Source organism: Tachyglossus aculeatus, chromosome 9 (assembly GCF_015852505.1).
Source record: "Tachyglossus aculeatus isolate mTacAcu1 chromosome 9, mTacAcu1.pri, whole genome shotgun sequence".
In the NCBI taxonomy this organism is placed as follows: Eukaryota; Metazoa; Chordata; class Mammalia; order Monotremata; family Tachyglossidae; genus Tachyglossus; species Tachyglossus aculeatus.
In genome coordinates, this window is record NC_052074.1 from 10,033,925 (window position 1) to 10,055,322 (window position 21,398).

Genomic DNA, 21,398 nt, shown 5'->3' on the forward strand with positions numbered 1-21,398 from the left:
TCGAATCTTGCTTTTAGAGAAAGATAGTTGTCGTTCATATTTGAAGATGACTTCATCGAGAGTAAATTATTTTCTGCGCATATGGCAGTGTGGGAGTGAAGGCACACTAGTCAGTCATGCAGCACCCGACCACCAGCTGATAGCGTTGGAGTCCGTCTTCTAGCTCACGGTGCTGCAGTCAGGAAAAAAGTGCAAATCTACACGTGCACTACTGTATTTTAGCACAGCACGTCTTAATTAGAGCTATAGCGCAAGTCAAGCTGTGCTAAAATAATTTAATTCATGTGCATGCAGGCATCTGTTTACAGCAGCCAGGCTTGGAAGGGGAGCTCTGCTCTCAGATACCTACTCTGGGGAGGAGTCGTCAGGGGCTGTACGGAGCCCCTTTTCCCCTTCCCGTCTTGGAAACCGCTGGAGCTTCCGAGCCGGTCGCCGGTGCCGGGTGGGGAGATGGTTGATGTGGATGGTGCCAAGTGTGGAGGATCAGCTTTTCAATATTGGGCTGGGGGGCTCTAGTAGTGAGCAGTTCCCTGGCTGGAGGACCACTCTTGGCATCAATGAACCCACTGTTGGGTAGGGACCGTCTCTAGATATTGCCAACTTGTACTTCCCAAGCGCTTAGTACAGTGCTCTGCACACAGTAAGCGCTCAATAAATGCGATTGAATGAATGAATCAATCAATCAATGGCGAAACCTTCATTAGCAAGGAGATGGGCAGGTGTGAGAAAGGGAGCTTCCTCTGCTCCTTTGTCCTCCTGCTGCTGCTTGAAGAGAGCACTGTATTGTTCTCTGGGTGTCATCATCATCATCATCAATCGTCTTTATTGAGCGCTTACTATGTGCAGAGCACTGTACTAAGCGCTTGGGAAGTACAAATTGGCAACATATAGAGACAGTCCCTACCCAACAGTGGGCTCACAGCCTCTTTCTTCCACCTCACAGAAGCAGTGTGGCCTAGTGGAAGGAGCCCGGGCTTGTGAGTCAGAGGACATGGGTTCTAATTCCGGTTCTGCCACTTGTCTGCTGTGTGACCTTGGGAAAGTCACTAGACTCTGTGCCTCAGTTCCCTCCTCTGTAAAATGGGGATGAAGACTGTGAACCCCATGTGGGACAACCTGATTACCCTGTAACTACCCCAGCCCTTAAAACAGTGCTTGGCACGCTTAACAAATACTATAACTGTTATTATTATCTTGGACCATTAGCTGTAGTGGTCTTGCCCGTTAACATTGTATCTGTAAGAAGTCAAGCCAACAGAACATTCCGTATTAGTTTGACTTTCTTTGGTTTGATGCATCTGGTTGCTAATTCCTTAAAAAAAAATAGAAACCTGCACCTTTTAAAAACTGCAGTCTGTGTAAATACAAAATCTACTGTCAGAAATGGCAGGTGAGTCTCTGTCTTGAGGCAGAGATCTATCACAGGACCAAGAACTGGTGCAGGGGAGTTGATTATAGTATAAGCTCCCCTTGAAACTGTAAGCTCGTTGATGTTTGTTTATTGTTATATTGTACTCTCCCTAGTGCTTAGTACATTGCCCTGCACAAGGTAAGCACACCGTAAATACGATTGACTGGCTAGTGGTTTGCACAGCATCACTCACACGCTGTCACACTCTTCATCCCTGCCAGTTCTGTTCCCTCTGGGACACGGAGTCCAATGAGCAAGTAGGTGTGCAGAAATGCAGCACATTGTGAAGAGCAAACAATAGTACTTTATCCATTGGCGACTCAAGTGACCACAGAACACGGTTGATGCGCCAGAGCACCAGGACCAAGCAGCTTGCCACTGTAGTTTTACAACAGCAATATTTCAGGATTCCTGCTTGGTTCTCACGTTTGTCCCATATCATTTTGTAAAAAGACTGTGAAAGGCCTTTCTTATGTGATGTTTGGTTAGGTGACCCCTGGTGAATAGTAGTTGCTCCTAGATGTCCCTGCAAAAGCTCAAAAGGTTTCCCTTTCTCCTTCCCCTGCTCCACTGATACTTCTCAGAGGGAGAGAAGAGATCAAGTCTTTGTCATCCTTGTCCTCTGTCCTCTCACCTTCTTTTTGTTCAACAGGGAAGTTTGATTCTGTTTCTTCTAGGCAGTCGCAGAGTGGTCGTACCTGTGTGCTCCCCTAACTGCCTAAAAGGCTTTCTGCTCCCTCAAATAGCCCTTCCCTGGTCTCCAGGTGACCCAGATTGGTTTCACTATGAGTGGAGGAGGGCTCATTGTTGCCTCATACACTTTGGGGGGAAAATGGTGCCATTTGGAAGGTTAGGCTCATTCATTCAATCGTATTGAGCGCTTACTGTGTGCAGAGCACTGTACTAAGCGCTTGGGAAGTACAAATCGGCCCCATATAGAGATGGTCCCTACCCATCAACGGGCTCACAGCTCACCCTTGATGTAGGTGCCTGCCAACACTTACATTTGCTCACTTGTACCCGGTCATAGGTTGCCATCTTCCTTTTGGGAAGAGAGCAGTGTCAGCGTTTTACCTCTTCCCTCTCCCCTAGCACTTATACAGGAAATAAACAAAAACTACTAAACTCTTGTCAGAGTAGGAACATAGTGTCGTCCTAGTTTTAGCTGTTCATAAACATTTGTTAGCGAGATATTTATTGGCTGTCAGAATATGTGTGTTGTGAATTCTAATTAAAATTCATGTACACTTATTGATATTGGGAATAGTACTGGTCCCTGCCGTTGTCCTGTTTTAAATATTGATCAGAAATTGTAACTACTGATTTTGATCAATATCAACTACCATTTGTGCCATGCATATTTATAAGTATGTTGTGTGCATCATGTGGCCAGGACTGTGCATCCAGTTTAGACCTTTTCAATCACCCAGACCTCATTGGCTGAATTGAACGTTAAAAAGGGGAGGGAAAGGGATCATTCATTCATTCAGTCGTATTTATTGAGCGCTTACTGTGTGCAGAGAACTGTACTAAGCGCTTGGGAAGTACAAGTTGGCAACATATAGAGACGGTCCCTACCCAACAACGGGCTCACAGCCTACAAGGGGGAGACGGACAACAACACAAAACATGTAGACAAGTGTCAAAGTCGTCAGAAAAAATAGAATTAAAGCTAGATGCACATCATTAACTAAATAAATAAAATAGCAAATATGCTCAAGTAAAATAAATAGAATAATAAATCTGTACAAATATATACAAGTGATGTCTTCTTGTCACATAAGCACTAGTTCCACCTCAACTTAATTGCTTTCTCTACACACAGAAGGTGATGTACTGCATTTACTAAAAGAGGACATTCTGCCTCTAATTTTGCTTCTTTGCTTGGGTTGCATTTGCAGAACCTGAGTACCTGCATGGATTATTATTACTTACTCCTGTAATCTGTGTTATTTGGTAGTAAGTAAACTTTGCAGAATGTGGAATTCTAGGAGCCGCATTTAAATTCTCCGGGCAGCATCAAAGAGGTATAGTCAGCAGGCTGCTTATAGTGCTGAGATTAGTTTTACAATTCGGCCACCTTGGGTTAAAGTTCCTGAGCTTTTTATCAGAGTTCTTTGGTTGGCACATAGTCCTGGCAGCAGGCATTAGGACCTGTAGCTGGCATTTAAGTTCTCTGATTTGCCTAAAGGTTTTCCAACTCAGTTTAGAACCCTATAGCTTGGTTTCTATTTCAGCACTGGGACCGAAAAAACCTACCATCTTCTACATAATTCAGCAACCAGAGGGAGTGGCAGTTGACAGGAACTGGAAGCTTACATAAATCTGTGGCCTACATGAAATCGCGGTTCTGCATGTTGGCAGCTTTCCATAATTGGATGGTTCATATAAGTAGGCAGGCACTTTGCTTGGCATATTTAGGATGAATACTATTTCAGGATGTCACTCCAGCTACTGCAAGTTTTGTTTGGTGGGTGCGTGGCCCAGGTCACATGGATTTATACAATGATGCAAGATGCTGCTCAGGAATACAAATCCACGCGGCCTGGGCCTTGTGCCTGCCAAGCAAAACTTGCAGTGTGCATATATTATTATTATTATGGTGGTAAGCGCTTACAAGGTGTCAAACACTGTTTTAATTGCTGGGGTAGATATAAGTTTGACAGGTCATACAGAAACCCTGTCCCTCATAGGGCTCATGTCTTAGCACTCTCCTCACTAACTTGTATCCCCCTCAGCGCTTAAAACAGTCCCCTCTAGACTGTGAGCCCGTTGTTGGGTAGGGACCGTCTCTTTTCAGCGCTTAGAACAGTGCTTTGCACATAGTAAGCGCTTAATAAATGCCATCATCATTATTATTATTATTAGCATACATTTCTGCAGATTGCCAGTTTGGTTCATTGTGCGTTGACATAAATTGCATGTGTGGTCATGTTAGACACTGGTACTTGGGCCGCGTGGCTACACTGATTGCTCAGTGAGGCAGACCGTGCCACAGAGTAGTGGGTGAGGTAAGGCATTGGCCCTAATGTGCTTCTGCCTAGCAGTGCAGTGGCCCACCATTTCAAATATTATTGGATTTATTTGTTCCCCTTGCTCAAATCCGTCAAACCGTAACTCTCACCTTCAGAACCCTCCTGAAAATCCCACCTCCTTCAGTTCATTTACGATACCCTTGTCAAATCAGCAGCAGCCACCCTTGGTTCAGGTGTACTTACGTTTATTGGGCTTCTGGTAATCAGACAATCGGGCTTTGCGTTTGTAGAACTAAACTTCATTGGCTTTAAGTATCATTTTGTAAACGTTAGTTTCTGTATCTTCTCTATGTTCTTGACTCTGTCCACCATTCTATTGGGGAAGCTGGTTCGACTGTGTTTTCACGTTTGTCTTCCCTGATGGATTGGAAGCTCCTTGTGGGCAGCTCCTTGAGTACTTATCACGTGCCTCAGTGCTCTGCACACAGTAAGCGCTTAATAAATACGATTGATGATGCCTCGTACAGTGCATTGTACCAAGTGGGTGTTAAATAAGTACCGCTACTACCTACCCCCACGATTACCGGGTCCCTCACAATATCCTGGTTGGATTTCGAATCTCATATTTCCCTTGGTATGCTCTGTCTATAGGATGGTCAGTGTTAGTCTTCATTTGGTGTTCTTTAGCTAAGTGGCCCCAGTCTCCGGAAGCAAAACCTTCTGAGTCTAATAGCAAACAGTAAGTTCTTTAGGTGATGATGTTGACATTGTAGTAGATGGTTTAAGACTTTAATTAGACGGAGACCTGCCCTCAAGAAGCTTATCTTGAAGTAGTTGGTAGACAGGATGGACAGAGATAGAAGGCTGGCAGTATGGCAGAACTCTGGCACAGGGAAACCTGTCGGCTTGCCCATTCCAGTTCAATTTCCATTTCTTTCAATTCAAAGCAGATGATTTTAATTTTTGTGCTGAGCAGGCTGATTCAGGGACTCCATGGCAGCTCAGGGGCTGGACAGCACCTCACTGGCATTTGTGAAAAGGAAAGGATCCGGCTCAGGTTATGGCATTAGTCCTTGCCAAGCCTGTGGTCTGGGGTCCAAACTATAGGTTTGCCATTCAGGCACCAGTTCTGAGGGCTCCCATGGTCACTGCCCAGTGGCTCGGGGCAGGGCACGGGTACAAGACGAGACGTCCCCCTCTCCATCCCCCCGTCTTACCTCCTTCCCTTCCCCACAGCACCTGTATATATGTATATATGGTTGTACATATTTATTACTCTATTTATTTATTTATTTATTTATTTTACTTGTACATTTCTATCCTACTTATTTTATTTTGTTGGTATGTTTGGTTCTGTTCTCTGTCTCCCCCTTTTAGACTGTGAGCCCACTGTTGGGTAGGGACTGTCTCTATGTGATGCCAATTTGTACTTCCCAAGCGCTTAGTACAGTGCTCTGCACATAGTAAGCGCTCAATAAATACGATTGATTGATTGATTGATTGAAAGCGGCCCATGTCCCTACAGCTCATTTGGCAGGTTTGGTTTTGTTCTCAGTCTCCTCCTTTTAGACTGTGAGCCCACTGTTGGGTAGGGACTGTCTCTATATGTTGCCAACTTGTACTTCCCAAGAGCTTAGTACAGTGCTCTGCACACAATAAGCGCTCAATAAATATGATTGATTGATTGATTGACGTACGTGGTCTCCAGTTTGGCCTGGGGACCATGGTGGTGGCTCCTTCGCATCTCTTTGCCCCATCTCCCATTTCAATAGGAGTCAATTTTTACTTTCTCTCGGCATAGATTTGATTTGAATCAAATGGTTTTTGATTTGGTCTGTATGGTTTACAGACTCCATAGTGACCTAATCCTTAAACAGTAGTAGCCATTATTGAGTGCAAAAGCATTTTCCCCCAAAGCAATAGGGTTAATAGTTTGGAAAGCATTAATATCTGAGGGGATGTCATGTGACCTTTTAAAAAATTTTAATTGTTGCTGAAGTACCTAAGAGAAATTGCATGCTAGAATAATTGTAAAATGTTAAAATTGCATGTTAAAATGTACATGTAAGATGAAAAGCATACAATTCTGCATATTAAAGTTGGCCTCTGTTTAAACCACAGTTGCTTACATTTTTTAATCTTAGGATGATGAAGATGTTTACTGGCAAGTTAACTGTTTAATCTTTGAAATACTTTAGATTGTAGCTTAAAAATAATTTTTAAACTCCTTGAATTTTTTTTTCCCTGGTAGGCAACCGGATAAACTGGTAGTCGTTTGGACAAGAAGAAGTCGAAGGAAATCTTCCAAGGTTAGTTTTTGTTGTTTAAACTATCATTTTACATTTAAGAAAAAAGATCATTTTGATTCTTAGTGTTTTAGATTTTGGTGACACCAAAGCAGGATACCTTAAATTTTACTGAATCGGAATGTAAAATGTTACTTGTATAGATGTATTTGTATTGTTACTTCAGCATTTAATGTGAACTAAGGTACATTAAATGCTTGGTCTTTTTATTTGTGAGGATCTTCTATAGGAGGCATTGAAATCAAATTCATCAAACAGTAGAATGTTCAGTTTGTTTCCAGGATTTGCTAGTCTGTGTATATGGTTTCTGTCCCCAAACTGTGCTCATAATAGTTGTTTTCTGTCACATTCTTGAGTTTTTACTTATATGTAAAAACTTATATGGTGTTCATCCTTTCAGTAGCTTGCATTTGAGTCGTAACATCGATGTATAATTTTAACAACAGTATTGTACTTATTGGTGAAACCTACTGCAGCTAAAACAATGCATCCTCTAATTACATATTCAGTTGCCATGGTAGTTGCTAAATACATATCATTAAATACACTTTTCATTAGTACATATTCTTTTGATCATTCTCAGCAACCGTTTTCCCAGTGTGAATTGCCATAGCAAACCTTTCCTCCTCTACAAACGATAATCCCTGTACAGAGCACTGTACTAGACGCTTGGCAGAGTACATTATAAAAGAGTAGGTATCGATGATCTCTGCCTGGATCATCAAGGAGTTTACAGGCTAGAGGGGGAGGTGGACATTAGAATAAATCACAGATGGCTAGGTACATCAATCAATCATATTTATTGAGTGCTTACTGTGTGCAGAGCACTGTACTAAGCGCTTGGGAAGTACAGGTCGGCAACACATAGAGACGGTCCCTACCACCAGCGGGCTCACAGTCTAGAAGGGGGAGACGGAGAACAAAACCAAACATACTGACCAAATAAAATAAATAGATTTGTACAAGATAAATAAATAAACAGAGTAATAAATATGTACAAATGAATAAATATGTACAAATTTGGGGGTGGGGGAATGGTATATCTACTCTTTTATAATATATTCTTCCAAGCATCTAGTACAATGGTGTGCACACAGTAAGTGCTTATTAAATGTCATTTAATTAATTACCTCGTTCAGTGGCCCCTGCAAAATTGTCCCAAAACAGGTGCAGGGACTAGGGGGAAGGCAGAGGAGACAGAAGAACCTCAAAATGCCTAAGGGGAACAGGCCCAAATGCAGAGGCGACACCGATTAAGGGCTTCTGCAGGGAAGGCCTCCTGGAGAGGCAGTTGTAGTAAGGCCTTGAAGATGAGGGGAGGACGTGGGCAAGAGGTTGGCAGCAAGAAAGGCACCTTGTACTTCCCAAGCACTTAGTACAGTGCTCTGCACACAGTAAGTGCTCAATAAATACAGTTGAATGAATGAATGAATAAATAAATGAACTTGTATCTACTCCAGCGCTTAGAACAGTGCTTGATATTGATATTTAGTAAGCATTTATCAAATACAGTAATTATAAGTGAATTTTCTATAACACAATTATCTGTATTTACCTTGAGGGTATCGTTTGCTTTTCATGTAAACTGCCTGTTCTGAGTGAAAAAGACCCTTAAAATCTTGTTGCAAACCCATTTGTTTCCTCGTTTCCTCATTTTCCTAGATGACCGGGACTGGTTAAATTTTTATTATTTAATTAAAGAGCTCATTAGGCCTAACTGCTCTTCTTTTATCCTACCTTACCTTATTGATCTCCTACTACAACTTGGCCCGCACACTTTGCTCCTCTAACACCAACCTTTTCACTGTACCTCAATTTTGCCTTTCTTGCTGCCAACCTCTTGCCCATTTCCTCCCTCTGGCTTTGTAATGCCCTTGCCCTTCATATCCGATGGACCACCGCTCGCTTCATCTTCAAGGCCCTACTACAACTGCCTCTGCCTGGATCATCAAGGAGTTTACAGGCTAAAGGGGGAGGTGGACATTAGAATAAATCACAGATGCCCATCCATCTCTGCAAATTTTTCTGGGATTGCAGTGCAGGGGCTGGGAGTTCCCCTCAGCTTTTAGGACCGTGGACAACGGGGCATCCACAACAGCCTCCCCCAGAAAGGAGCTTTAAACTACTTCTGTCTAGGCGAGGCTCTTGACGCATTGACAAGTACAAAAATTGCACTTCCTCTTGACCTTACTATAGTTAAAAAACAATTAACCAAAGAAACAATTAACCAAAGCCTGGAATGAATGTATTTAGAAAATGCTAGGGACACTTTTTTGCATTAAGATCCATATCGAAACTAAATAACTCCGCTTTTTAATTTTATGTGATACTTGATTTCAAGTAACTTCCTCTTGGCAACCTATTTGTGACTTTCAAATGATGTGTACTTTTAACATTTTGGCATATGAAAGATAGAAAAGCCATGAAAAATGAGGTTGTAAGCTCTATAGCGAGCGACAGGTGGTATGGAAGTATCTTTGGGCAAAATTAATTTGGCTTACCCTTCTTACTGATTAAAAGCCTGAAAAAAAAGTTAGGTTGGGCTTCAAAGAAAGGGCAAGGAAAAAAATGTAACTACCTGAAAATTCATCCATCCACTTAAGTATAATACTTCAGGTTATCTGACAATAAGTATAGGGGTGTCTGCTGAAAATTTTAAAGGGGTCATTTTGTCAATTGATTAAAAGAAGAGCAGTTAGGCCTAATGAGCTCTTTAATTAAATAATAAAAATTTAACCAGCCTCGGTCATCTAAGAAAAGGAGGAAACCTGTGTCCTGTTACCTATAGTTAAGCAAATGGGTTTGTTTAGCACCTACCACATTGTAAGGACTCATTTAACAAGATTTTAAGGGTCGTTTTCACTCTGAACAGGCAGTTTACGTGAAAAGCAAACGATACCCTCAAGGTAAACACAGATAATTGTGTTATGAAAAATTCACTTATAATTATTGTATTTGATAAATGCTTAGTAAATATCAATATCAAGCACTGTTCTAAGCGCTGAGGTAGATACAAGTTCATTTATTCATTCATTCAATCGTATTTATTGAGTGCTTACTGTGTGCAAAGCACTGTACTAAGTGCTTGGGAAGTACAAGCTGGCAACATATAGAGACGGTCCCTACCCAACAGCGGGCTCACAGTCTAGAAGGGGGAGACAGACAACAAAATAAAACATATTAACAAAATAAAATATGTAGAATAAATAGGTACAAATAAAATAAATAGAGTAATAAATACATACAAACATATATACATGTATCTATATACAGGTGCTGTGGGGAGGGGAAGGAGGTAAGGCGGGGGGATGAGGAGGGGGAGAGGAAGGAGGGAGCTCATTCTGGGAAGGCCTCCTGGAGGAGGTGAGCTCTCAGTAGGGCTTTGAAGGAAGGAAGAGAGTTGGCTTGGCGGATGTGCGGGGGGAGGGCATTCCAGGCCAAGGGGAGGACGTGGGCTGGGGATCGACGGCGGGACAGGAGAGAACGAGGGACGGTGAGGAGATTAGCCGCAGAGGAGTGGAGTGTGCAGGCTGGGCTGGAGAAGGACAGAAGGGAGGTGAGGTAGGAGGGGGCGAGGGGATGGAAAACCTTGGAGCCGAGAGTGAGGAGTTTTTGCCTGATGCGTAGGTTGATTGGTAGCCACTGGAGATTTCTGAGGAGGGGAGTAACATGCCCAGAGCATTTCTGCACAAAGATGATCCGGGCAGAAGGCGTGAAGTATAGACTGAAGTGGGGAGAGACACGAGGATGAGAGGTCGGGGAGGAGGCTGATGCAGTAATCCAGCCGGGATAGGATGAGAGATTGAACGAGCAGGGTAGCGGTTTGGATGGAGAGGAAAGGGCGGATCTTGGCAGTGTTGCAGAGGTGAGACCGGCAGGTTTTGGTGACGGATCGGATGTGAGGGGTAAACGAGAGAGCAGAGTCGAGGAAGACACCCAGGTTGCGGGCTTGTGAGACAGGAAGGATGGTAGTGCCATCAACAGTGATGGGAAAGTCAGGGAGAGGGCAGGGCTTGGGAGGGAAGACAAGGAGTTCAGTCTTGGACATGTTGAGCTTTAGGTGGCGGGCAGACATCCAGATGGAGATGTCCCGAAGGCAGAAGGAGATGCGAGCCTGGAGGGAGGGAGAGAGAGCAGGGGCAGAGATGTAGATTTGGGTGTCATCAGCGTAGAGATGATAGTTGAAGCCATGGGAGTGAATGAGGTCACCAAGGGAGTCAGTGTAGATCGAGACCAGAAGGGGACCAAGAACTGACCCTTGAGGAACCCCTACAGTAAGAGGATGGGAGGGGGAGGAGGAGCCCGCAGAGGAGACTGAGAATGAACTGCCAGAGAGATAAGAGGAGAGCCAGGAGAAGACGGAGTCTGTGAAGCCAAGGTTGGATAGCGTGTTGAGGAGAAGGGGGTGGTCCGCAGCTCGGGGGGTCGCATGTTCTTCAGGTCAGCCACTGCCCCGTCCCATATGGGGTTCACAGTCTAAGTAATTCAGTGCAATTAAGAATTTGTTCTTTGCTTTTTTAAATTTTCCGTTGCAAGTTTTTCTCCAAGCAGTTATTCCTAGCAGTGAGTGTGTTGTGTTCACTGGTAATAGCTGCAAAGACTGAAAGTGTGAATTGTTCCTTTTGGTATTCTTTTCAGAACAGTATCTATAGGAAAGGTTATAAATATTTGTACCAGGCTACCACCATCTGAAACATATCTGGTTTCTCTCCCCTTAGGCTCATAGCTGGCAACCTGGAATAAAAAACCCATACCGAGGGGTAGTAGTGTGGCCAGTTCCTGAAAATATTGAAATCACTGTGACACTTTTTAAGGTAAGTTTATAAAGCTACAGTGGTACGTTAATGGATTAAGCCTTAATATCCGTATGCAGGATTTAGGTTCAGCCTGTCATCCTTTAGTGCACTGATCTTTCGTTGAAGTTTGTGGGGGTGGTGCCTTTCTCCCCTGCCCACTGTCACTGTGTGAATGTGGAGAGTAAGCCCCACTGTTGGGTAGGGACTGTCTCTATATGTTGCCAACTTGTACTTCCCAAGCGCTTAGTACAGTGCTCTGCACACAGTAAGCGCTCAATAAATATGATTGATGATGATGATGATGTAGACTCTTCTAGACTGTGAGCCCACTCTTCTAGACTGTGAGCCCACTGTTGGGTAGGGACTGTCTGTATATGTTGCCAACATGTACTTCCCAAGCGCTTAGTACAGTGTTCTGCACACAGTAAGTGCTCAATAAATACGATTGATTGATTGATGTATTTGATTGGATGACTTCAACAGTTGGGACTGGGGTTGGACTAGAGAGCAGTGAGGTACCTGAAGAGGATTTCTTTCAGCAGTAACATACTGTGGCTTCATCATCATCATCATCAATTGTATTTATTGAGTGCTTACTGTGTGCAGAGCACTGTACTAAGCGCTTGGGAAGTACAAGTTGGCAACATATAGAGACAGTCCCTACCCAACAGTGGGCTCACGGTCTAAAAGGGGGAATTTATTTATTATCCTGTAGCAGTCCACAACTTCTACCGGAGCAAGTGTGACCTAGTGGAATGAGCATGGGCCTGGGAATCAGAGGACCCGGGTTCTAATCCTTGCTTTGCCTCTTGCCTGCTGTGACCTTGGGCAAGTCACATAACTTCTCTGGATCTCAGTTGCCTCCACTGTAAAATGGGGCTTGAATACCTGTACTCCTTCCTACTTAGAATGTGAGCCCCGTGTGGGACCTAATTGCCTAGTATCTGCCCCAGCGCTTAGTACAGTGATTGGCACCTAGGAAGCACTTAACAAATACCACAATTATTATTATTATTATCTTTTAGACTGTGAGCCCACTGTTGGGTAGGGACTGTCTCTATATGTTGCCAATTTGTACTTCCCAAGCGCTTAATACAGTGCTCTGCACACAGTGAGCGCTCAATAAATATGATTGATGATGATATTATTATTATTATTACTCCTCTCTCCCCCTTTAGAAGTGTGCGAAGAATTATCTTTATACTTTGATGCAGCACCTAAAGGAGAAGCAGTGTGGCCTAGTGGATAGAGCATGGGTCCGGGAGAGTCTGTGTTCTAATCCCAGCTCCGCCACCCGTCTGCTGTGTGACCTTGGGCAAGTCGCTTAATTGCTCTGTGCCTCAAGTCTTACGCTGTCGAGCTGTCTTCGACCCGTAGCGACTTCATGGGCATATCTCTCACAGAATGCCCCACGTCCATCTGCAGTCATTTTGGTAGTGTATCCATAGAGTTTTCATGGTAAAAATACAGAATTAGTTTACCATTGCCTTCTTCTGTGCAGTAAATCTGAGTCCCCACCCTTGACTCTCTTCTTTGCCGCTGCTGTCCAGCGCAGGGGAGTTTTGACTCGTAGCAAATTACCTTCCACTCGCTAGCCACTGCCCAAGCAAGGAATGGAATGGGTATGTCTCTGCTTGACTCTCCCTCCTGTAGCGGAGACTGGTAGAGTACTGGAAACTCCGTGAGCCTGCCTCACTTAATTCATCTGTAAAATGGGGATTAAGATTGTGAGTCCTGTGTGGGACAGACAGGGATTCTATCCAACCCAATTGGTTTGCATCCACCTCTGTGCTTAGTGCAGTGCGTGGTGCATAGTAAACACTGAACAAATACCACAATTATTATTATTTTTATTGCAGTATTTTAAGAAAGCGCTTTACCAGTGCAACAGTAGTAGCAATCAGGTGCTCTGGTGCTTTGCCGTAAGCATTAATTGCTGATTTGCTCCTGGTGCAAATTAAGGGATATATGTAGAAAATCCGTAGTCTTCGTTTTGGGTTCTAGCTACCTTCATGCTGTATACCATCATCATCATCAATCATATTTATTGAGCGCTTACTATGTGCAGAGCACTGTACTAAGCGCTTGGGAAGTACAGATTGGCAACATATAGAGACAGTCCCTACCCAGCAGTGGGCTCACAGTCTAAAAGGGGGAGACAGAGAACAAAACCAAACATACTAACAAAATAAAATAAATAGAATAGATATGTACAAGTAAAATAAATAGAGTAATAAATATGTACATACATATATACAGGTGCTGTGGGGAAGGGAAGGAGGTAAGATGGGGGGGATGGAGAGGGGGACGAGGGGGAGAGGAAGGAAGGGGCTCAGTCTGGGAAGGCCTCCTGGAGGAGGTGAGTTCTCAGCAGGGCCTTGAAGGAAGGAAGAGTGGGCGGGTGGGCAGAGGGAGGGCATTCCAGGCCCGGGGGATGACGTGCGCTGGGGGTACCACTATGGTAGTTAGTGTTAGGTGGGGGTCTACTGTTTATAATGATCAAATTTTGTCTACAGGAACTTTTAAGGCGGGGCATTTTTCTTGGAGAGCCTTTGCGTAATTCCCTGCTCACCCTTGTTAGGGAGAGTAGCGAGGTACCTCCTGCCAGTTGTGATAAAGACATATTTTTACAATGGCCTTTTTTCTGCATTTGATACATAAAGTAAACTTTGCATTTTCCGTGATCATGGGAGGAAAAGCGGGAAAGGGAACGAGTTGGTTAGTGTGGAAAATTCAGATAGTGAAAAGGTATGGCGAATTCAGACTTGCTTGCATCTTCTCTCCCACGCATATACACAAGCACACAATGGACAGTCACCTACCTCTTGATAATGGGGCAACAGCACTGCGAGTCATAGTCCCGGAAACCCAGCAGGGATATCAAAAGGTCAGGAAAGAGAAGGGAAGGGCAACTCCTAGCACTGCTGCTTTCTAGAGAATCAATCAATCATATTTATTGAGCGCTTACTATGTGCAGAGCACTGTACTAAGCGCTTGGGAAGTACAAATTGGCAACATATAGAGACAGTCCCTACCCAACATTGGGCTCACAGTCTAAAAGGGGGAGACAGAGAAAAAAAAAAACCAAAACCAAACATACTAACAAAATAAAATAAATAGAATAGATATGTACAAGTAAAATAAATAAATAAATAGAGTAATAAATATGTACATACATATATACATATATACAGGCGCTGTGGGGAAGGGAAGGAGGTAAGATGGGGGGATGGAGAGGGGGACGAGGGGGAGAGGAAGGAAGGGGCTCAGTCTGGGAAGGCCTCCAGAGAAAGCATTCCCTGGGTTCAGGGCCACAGATGGGAGATCCCTTCATTATTACAGGTTATTGCTCCTATGTATTTAATCATCTTTAATTTTCTTGAGCCTTTCCCCATGGGGCACTCTTATCATGGAAAGCCCACTTTAACAGTGCAACTTTCATAAGTTCTGAAGCATCCAGGTATAGGTAAAATTAATATCGGTTTCTTTCATTTCATCTGAAAGATTGTAGGGAAAAATATTTTGGGATGATCACTTGACTGAGCTTTACTTTGTACTTAAATATTATTCCTCTGGGGTTTGAAGTGGGAAAAATCTATAAACTAGAATATCCTTGTGATTTTCTGTGCCCAAGGAATGCAGCAATTGGGGAATACCATCTGCTCAGTCTGTCCTCATAAAGGAACACATCAGATGTAGCTTTGTGCTTAGATGTCATGCATTTTAATCTATTTTGTGTTTGAAATAAAATTCAGCCTTGAATTCTACAGTATTTAATTTTTTTTATAAAATACTCTGATGCCTTAGTTGGTATTTCAGCAATTTCTGAAATTTCCAGTCTGCGGTGATCAAAAGTATTTTGCCAAGCCCTTGGGATTTACCTAAATTAATGGAGTATTTGTTTGGAAATTTTCTTTTGTAAAGAATTTTCAGATTGTCTGCTGTGATATATTGAGGCCTTTTCATGCACCTTTTACTTTAATTTTTTAAATTACATTTTGTTACATATTTTGCTATTTTGATTAAGCAAATTGATATGTTGCTATATCAGTGTTAAGGGTCACGTTCAAATAAAATATCAGTTATAAATAAAGTACAGGAAGACATGAATGATCTTTACCCATCTTTAACTTAAAGTTTTTCATTTTAGAAATGTTCCATTTTTATTAGACCCAAGCAGAACTCTGTCAATTTCAAACTCCCCCAATGTAGAATAATTTTTTTTCCCCAAGAAGGAAAGATTGAGCCTCCTGGAATATCATCATCATCAATTGTATTTATTGAGCGCTTACTATGTGCAGAGCACATAGCACTAAGCACTTGGGTAGTACAAATTGGCAACGTATAGAGACAGTCCCTACCCAACAGTGGGCTCACAGTCTAAAAGGGGGAGACAGAGAACAAAACCAAACGTACTAACAAAATAAAATAAATAGAATAGATATGTACAAGTAAAATAAATAAATATACCGAATATTATTGTTATTATTATTATTATTATTGTGGTATTAAGCGCTTACTGTGTGCCAGGTACCGTACTAAGCGCAAGGGTGGTTACAAGCAAATGGGGTTGGACGTAGTCCCTTGTCCCAAGTGGGGCTCACAGTCTCGATCTCCATGTGCAGATGAGGTAACTGAGGCACAGAGAAATGAAGTGACTTGCCCAAGGTCACACAGCAGACAAGTGGCGGAGCTGGGATTAGAACCCATGACCTTCTGATTCCCAGGCCCATGCTCTATCCACTACGCCATGCTGCTCCTCTATGCAAGCTAATTATTACCCAGTGACCAGTTCTTTTATACCTCTTTTATCTGTTCGAGCAACGGGAGAAGACTCTTTCTCTTTCAATCATGAGAAAGTGAATCTTATTTTAAAATAAATTAATTGAATAGATCGAAGCTCTAAAACCTTACAGAAGAAGGTGATGGAAGTTGAAGCAAAGCACGTTAAATTAGATAGCTTGTGCATGGTACTTGTAAATACTAGAATTCCCAGAATTGCTGTTTCTGAGGACAGGGTCCAAAGGTGCTGTGGAAAGAGTTTACTTATCTTTGATTATAGAGATCGGTGGAATGAAACAACACGCGGCTCTGAATTTAACTGCCCTTTTTATTGTTTGTGCTTAAAAACGTTGGGGAGGGAGGAAAGATGCTGTATGTAATAGCAAGTAAGTTTGCAGTTTTGAAGTGAGTATAATTCATGTTACCGTTGCTTTTTAATGTATTAAAGCTGCGAGGACAGAAGAAACTGGGGTCTTTAATCTGGATTAGCCAACTGTGCTGACTGTACATGTTTCCCTTCCATGTTTCCCTCTCTAAGGCAGATAAAGCAAATAAATGAGCACACCGATGTTGCTGGTTAAGCAGGGATTTGAAGTCGTTGTGGAGGAATGGAGCCGGTTCCAAAATAGACAGCCATGTGTTTCAAAAAGTGATATGTACTGAGTGGCTCTGAATTTTTAAGTGGCTGTTGAAACGTGCCACTGCTAGGATTAGGAGATCAATCTAGGTTTAAAGAATTTATAAGAATGTGAGGGATATACTCTTTAGTCCTTGAGATACTCGCTGTTAGCAGTAGGTAGTGTTTGAAGTTAAAAATCACCATCATGTTGTATTAAAATTTCTACCATAGCTTTCTGACTGTTTGTGTTGTCTTGAAGAGAAAATACCAGTGAAGCACTAGATTGTTCTTTGTTTTAAAAAAAAGCATTAAGTGTGTGGGTGTTTTCAATTCCTGGTTGTTTTACCTTAAACCACAGAAGTGTACAGGATAAGTGTAAGTATATTTGGGGGGCAGTTTCTCGATCTTAATCTTGAATAACCAAATACGACTTTATAAAGTAAAAAGCTGTTCACTGTTTTCCTTCCTCCTGCATTCCCATATTAAAACCACACCTTTCTATTATTTGTCTTTAAATCTTCAACTAGTGTGAAAAGAAAGTGTTTAGTAATAAATCCATTCTAATTTGTCAGCAGTGTGTCTTTCACATAGCTGTATTCATGAAGACATAAAGAATTTGAATTGTCATTATTTTTTCCATGTTTCAGTGGCTTACCCCCAAGAAGGTAATTCATTAATTTTTATGCTGCTTTATTTCTGAAAAATAATTAAAGCATTTTAAAATAATTTGTCAGGTAAGTAAAAAAAATATTATTTTAAGATTGGAGGTCACTGATTAAGAGAGTGGTACAAGTTCTTAAGTCTGTTTTGTTTTTTCTCTAAGTAGAAATCAAAACGATGATGGATGCTTCTGTCAAGAATGACAGAAATGTAATTGCTAATGTCGGTAATGGTTTACGAAAAGGGCAATGGTTTATGCAGTGCAAGTTGCACCCTCTTGCCCCTGACAGTCACGTTACTGCTGGGGCATGGAGTGCAGTCCCTCTAGACTGTTAGCTCATTGTGGGCAGGGAGCATGTCTGTTTATTGTTACATTGCACTCTCCCAAGAGCTTAGTACAGTGCTCTGCACATAGTAAGCACTCAATAAATACGATTGACTGACTGAATGCAGTTAATGAAGAGGTGGGGAGGGGTGCAGCACATTGCAAAAAAGCACTTCAGAGTTGTTGGGTTTTTTATTACTTATGGGAGCTATTTTGGGCAAGAGGGGCTACAGCACAGTACTATAATTCAGCTGGTGGTAGCTTTAGTAGCAGCTGCCATCTTTACCATCCACATTGGAAAACCACTTTTCAGGATTTCTTTTGGGTTTGTTCACCTCCTTAAGATGCTCCGTTAGAGATCTTCACGGCTGATGACCTCGTCTTGGCAGGCAGAACCAAGTGAAGCAAAGCACCAGGGTCTCCTGATTCCCACTGGAACAACAGAAGCAAAATAAACAGCAGTGGGTGGGAGGTATTGGGAAAAAAACGGTCAACTCAGACACGTTGAATGCCGAGAGACCCATTTGGTTTATGTAACATCCTGGAGGTTTTCTACAGTTCCCACAGGACAGTGGGTTGCAAAAGGGAAGCGGGCCGAGAAATGAAGCCATGTTCACGCATCCTGCAATTCTGCCTGCAGCACGGTTCTTTGGTCCTGCACCAGGCTGAAGGAGCCACTGCTGCAATTACCTGTCCGGGTGTTCCAGGGTGGCCAACTTCTCACGGAAACCTTAGTAACTATTCATGTGGTGTCTTTCCATAGTCGATTCGCTGTGTTCTCTTCCAGAGAACAGGATTCTTTCTTGTCCCCCTTCTACTCAAAAGGTAGAAAGATATTGCTATCTAGAAGAAAAAGAAGGCTTTATGGTGCATACTGGGAAGAGACAGGGTCAGGAGACAGGAAGGAATGAAGATGAGTTCTCTGTAGAATGAAATTTGGAAGAATTGTAGGATCAAGTTTAGATGAAACGTTGTCGTCAGTACCGAAGAGCTGTGTTGGTGGCAGAGTAGAAATGGTCTCATTTGATTCTTGAATACCATTTACCATTTTTGTTTTATTTTTGGATCAGGACTGATGGTATTCTCGTGTTGACATTTTGCTTGTGTTTCAGGATCCTCATGCCGAGGAATTTGAAGATAAAGAGTGGACATTTGTCATAGAAAATGTAAGTAACAAAGTCACACACTTTTCCACCTCTCAAATTGGTGACTGTGCTTACTGACTGAAAGACATTCAGGTGTCCTGCTAGGTGAATTGTTACACTGTAAGTGAAGGTGGAAATGTGTTTGGAATTTTTCGAATTTTTTAGTTCTTATATTAGAAAAAATTTGTCACCCTTTGCTATGATCAAATATGGAAAGGTAATTTGTAGTATTGACTGTTATAATAGTTAAGCTTTTGGTGATATTGCCACCTATAAAGAGAAAAGATGTACATAGAGAAGGAATTAACTATTATCAAGAAATTCCATCGTCATCCTGCTAGCTTCTGTGGTTTAATGTGAACACTTTATGATGGCTTGCTGCTAGCACAATTTGAAGGTTAGGAGAGACCATTCTAAAACGAACAAAAAAAATCCCAAATCACAAAATGAAGGTAAATTACATCCTATTGTGGCATAGTTTTAGTAAGTTGTCAGAATGTAAGTTTTAGAGGTCTATGAAGCTGCCTGTGTGTCATTTCCGTGGTTATTGTTCCTGTTTAGCATTACGTTTCTTCTCTTCTATCATCCTAACCTTATCTCTGGTGGTAAGTACTTTTCTCTCACCCTCCCCTTCTCTGCGTTTGAACTTTTCTAAAAAATCCAGCTGGACTAAGGCATTGGAGGCAGGTCAGGAAGAGTCACAGCTCAGTTCCTCGAGTAGGCTTTGGACTAGACAGAGACGGTAATGCCTCATCTTTCTTAAGCTCTAACATCTTTTAGGCATGTGGAACCCAAATTATATCTAGCTCGTCTCAACTGGAAAAGGGCTTTGCTTAGTGTCCTGGTCCATAACACCATTTTGAACCTCGTGCTGTTCCAGGATCTTCCAGGGTTGTTCTGGTGCCTCACGGGAGAGATTGTAGACTCCCTGGAGGTTAGGAATTATGTCTTTTACTTCCATTGTACTCTTCTATTGGTCAGTACGATGCTCTGCACACAGAAAGTGCTCAATAAATGCTGTTGATTTATTGGTGCTCAGGTTCAAAAGCCCTATCCCCCTTGGAAACCATTCACTTCTCTAAGATCTGACCTTTGAATCCTGCCTTCTTTTTTTTCTTCTTGCTTTTGGTGTAAGTACCCAACAGACCCCATATCTCTGGTGTCTTCCTCTGAAGATCCTGGCTCATGTCCTTAAAGACTCAGTGGGGGAAACTATTCAGGTGAAAGCCTTGGGTTTTTTCATATCATATCTTGACTGCATGAATTTTTGAGTCCTGCCTTCTTTTTTTTCTTCTTGCTTTTGGTGTACGTACCCAACAGACCCCATATCTTTGGTGTCTTCCCCTGAAGATCGTGGCTCATGTCATTAAAGACTCAGTGGGGGAAACTATTCAGGTGAAAGCCTTGGGTTTTTTCATATCATATCTTGACTGCATGAATTTTTGAATCCTGCCTTCTTTTTTTTCTTCTTGCTTTTGGTGTAAGTACCCAACAGACCCCATATCTTTGGTGTCTTCCTCTGAAGATCCTGGCTCATGTCCTTAAAGACTCAGTGGGGGAAACTATTCAGGTGAAAGCCTTGGGTTTTTTCATATCATATCTTGACTGCATGAATTTTGTTTTAGTAGGAGCCAAAGTTATACATCCAAGAACTAGATGAGTAAGTAAAGTGAAAAGACGTGTGAACAAGAATGCAGATGAACGCTTTGTGATGTTTGAAGACTTTCTCACAATTTTAGGTTGGAGCACCGTAGTATAGGCAACTCTCAATTTTGGTGTTAGGATGATTGTGGTACTTCTTGTTAGTGGACTATCAGGCAGAAAAATGGGCTCAAAGTTCACTTTTTGTGGCTCAGTGAAGCAGTGTGGCTCAGTGGAAAGAGCACGGGCTTTGGAGTCAGCGGTCATGGGTTTGAATCCCGGCTCCGCCACATGTCTGCTGTGTGACCTTGAGCAAGTCACTTAACTTCTCTGAGCTTCAGTTACCTCATCTGTAAAATGGGGATTGACTGTGAGCCCCACGTGGGACAACCATCTTGTATCCCCTCCAGCACTTAGAACAGTGCTTTGCGCATAGTAAGCGCTTAACAAATGCCATCATCATTATTATTATTATTATTATTATTATTATTATTATTATTATCCAGGGAGACCGATGTAGTCTTCTACAGTTCCTTCTTCAGTTCCTTTGGTTCTGTCCTGTTCTTAGGAATGTGAAGCACAACCCTTCCGCCCCCCTGCCACTCCCTCATTGCACACACACAAAGTCTCAGGAGGCTGGTCTTGGACCATGCTGGTTGTTGAAATATGTTCTAATCTAAAATGCACTTCCTCTTAAAACATTCTTCCTCCATTGGTTTAATCTCTCTCCCTTGCCAA

General features: G+C 42.4%; 1 protein-coding gene across 5 annotated transcripts in view; it reads left to right on the forward strand.

Annotated features, from left to right (window-relative positions):
* EHBP1 (EH domain binding protein 1) overlaps positions 1 to 21,398 on the forward strand; it is a 256,095-nt gene that overhangs the window by 31,948 nt on the left and 202,749 nt on the right. For all 5 annotated transcript variants that reach the window (XM_038750933.1, XM_038750935.1, XM_038750937.1 and 2 more), the window contains exons 3-5: positions 6,638 to 6,695; positions 11,411 to 11,506; positions 18,987 to 19,040. In XM_038750933.1, coding sequence (XP_038606861.1) covers positions 6,638 to 6,695; positions 11,411 to 11,506; positions 18,987 to 19,040 — 208 coding nt within the window. The remainder of the gene's footprint in view (positions 1 to 6,637; positions 6,696 to 11,410; positions 11,507 to 18,986; positions 19,041 to 21,398) is intronic.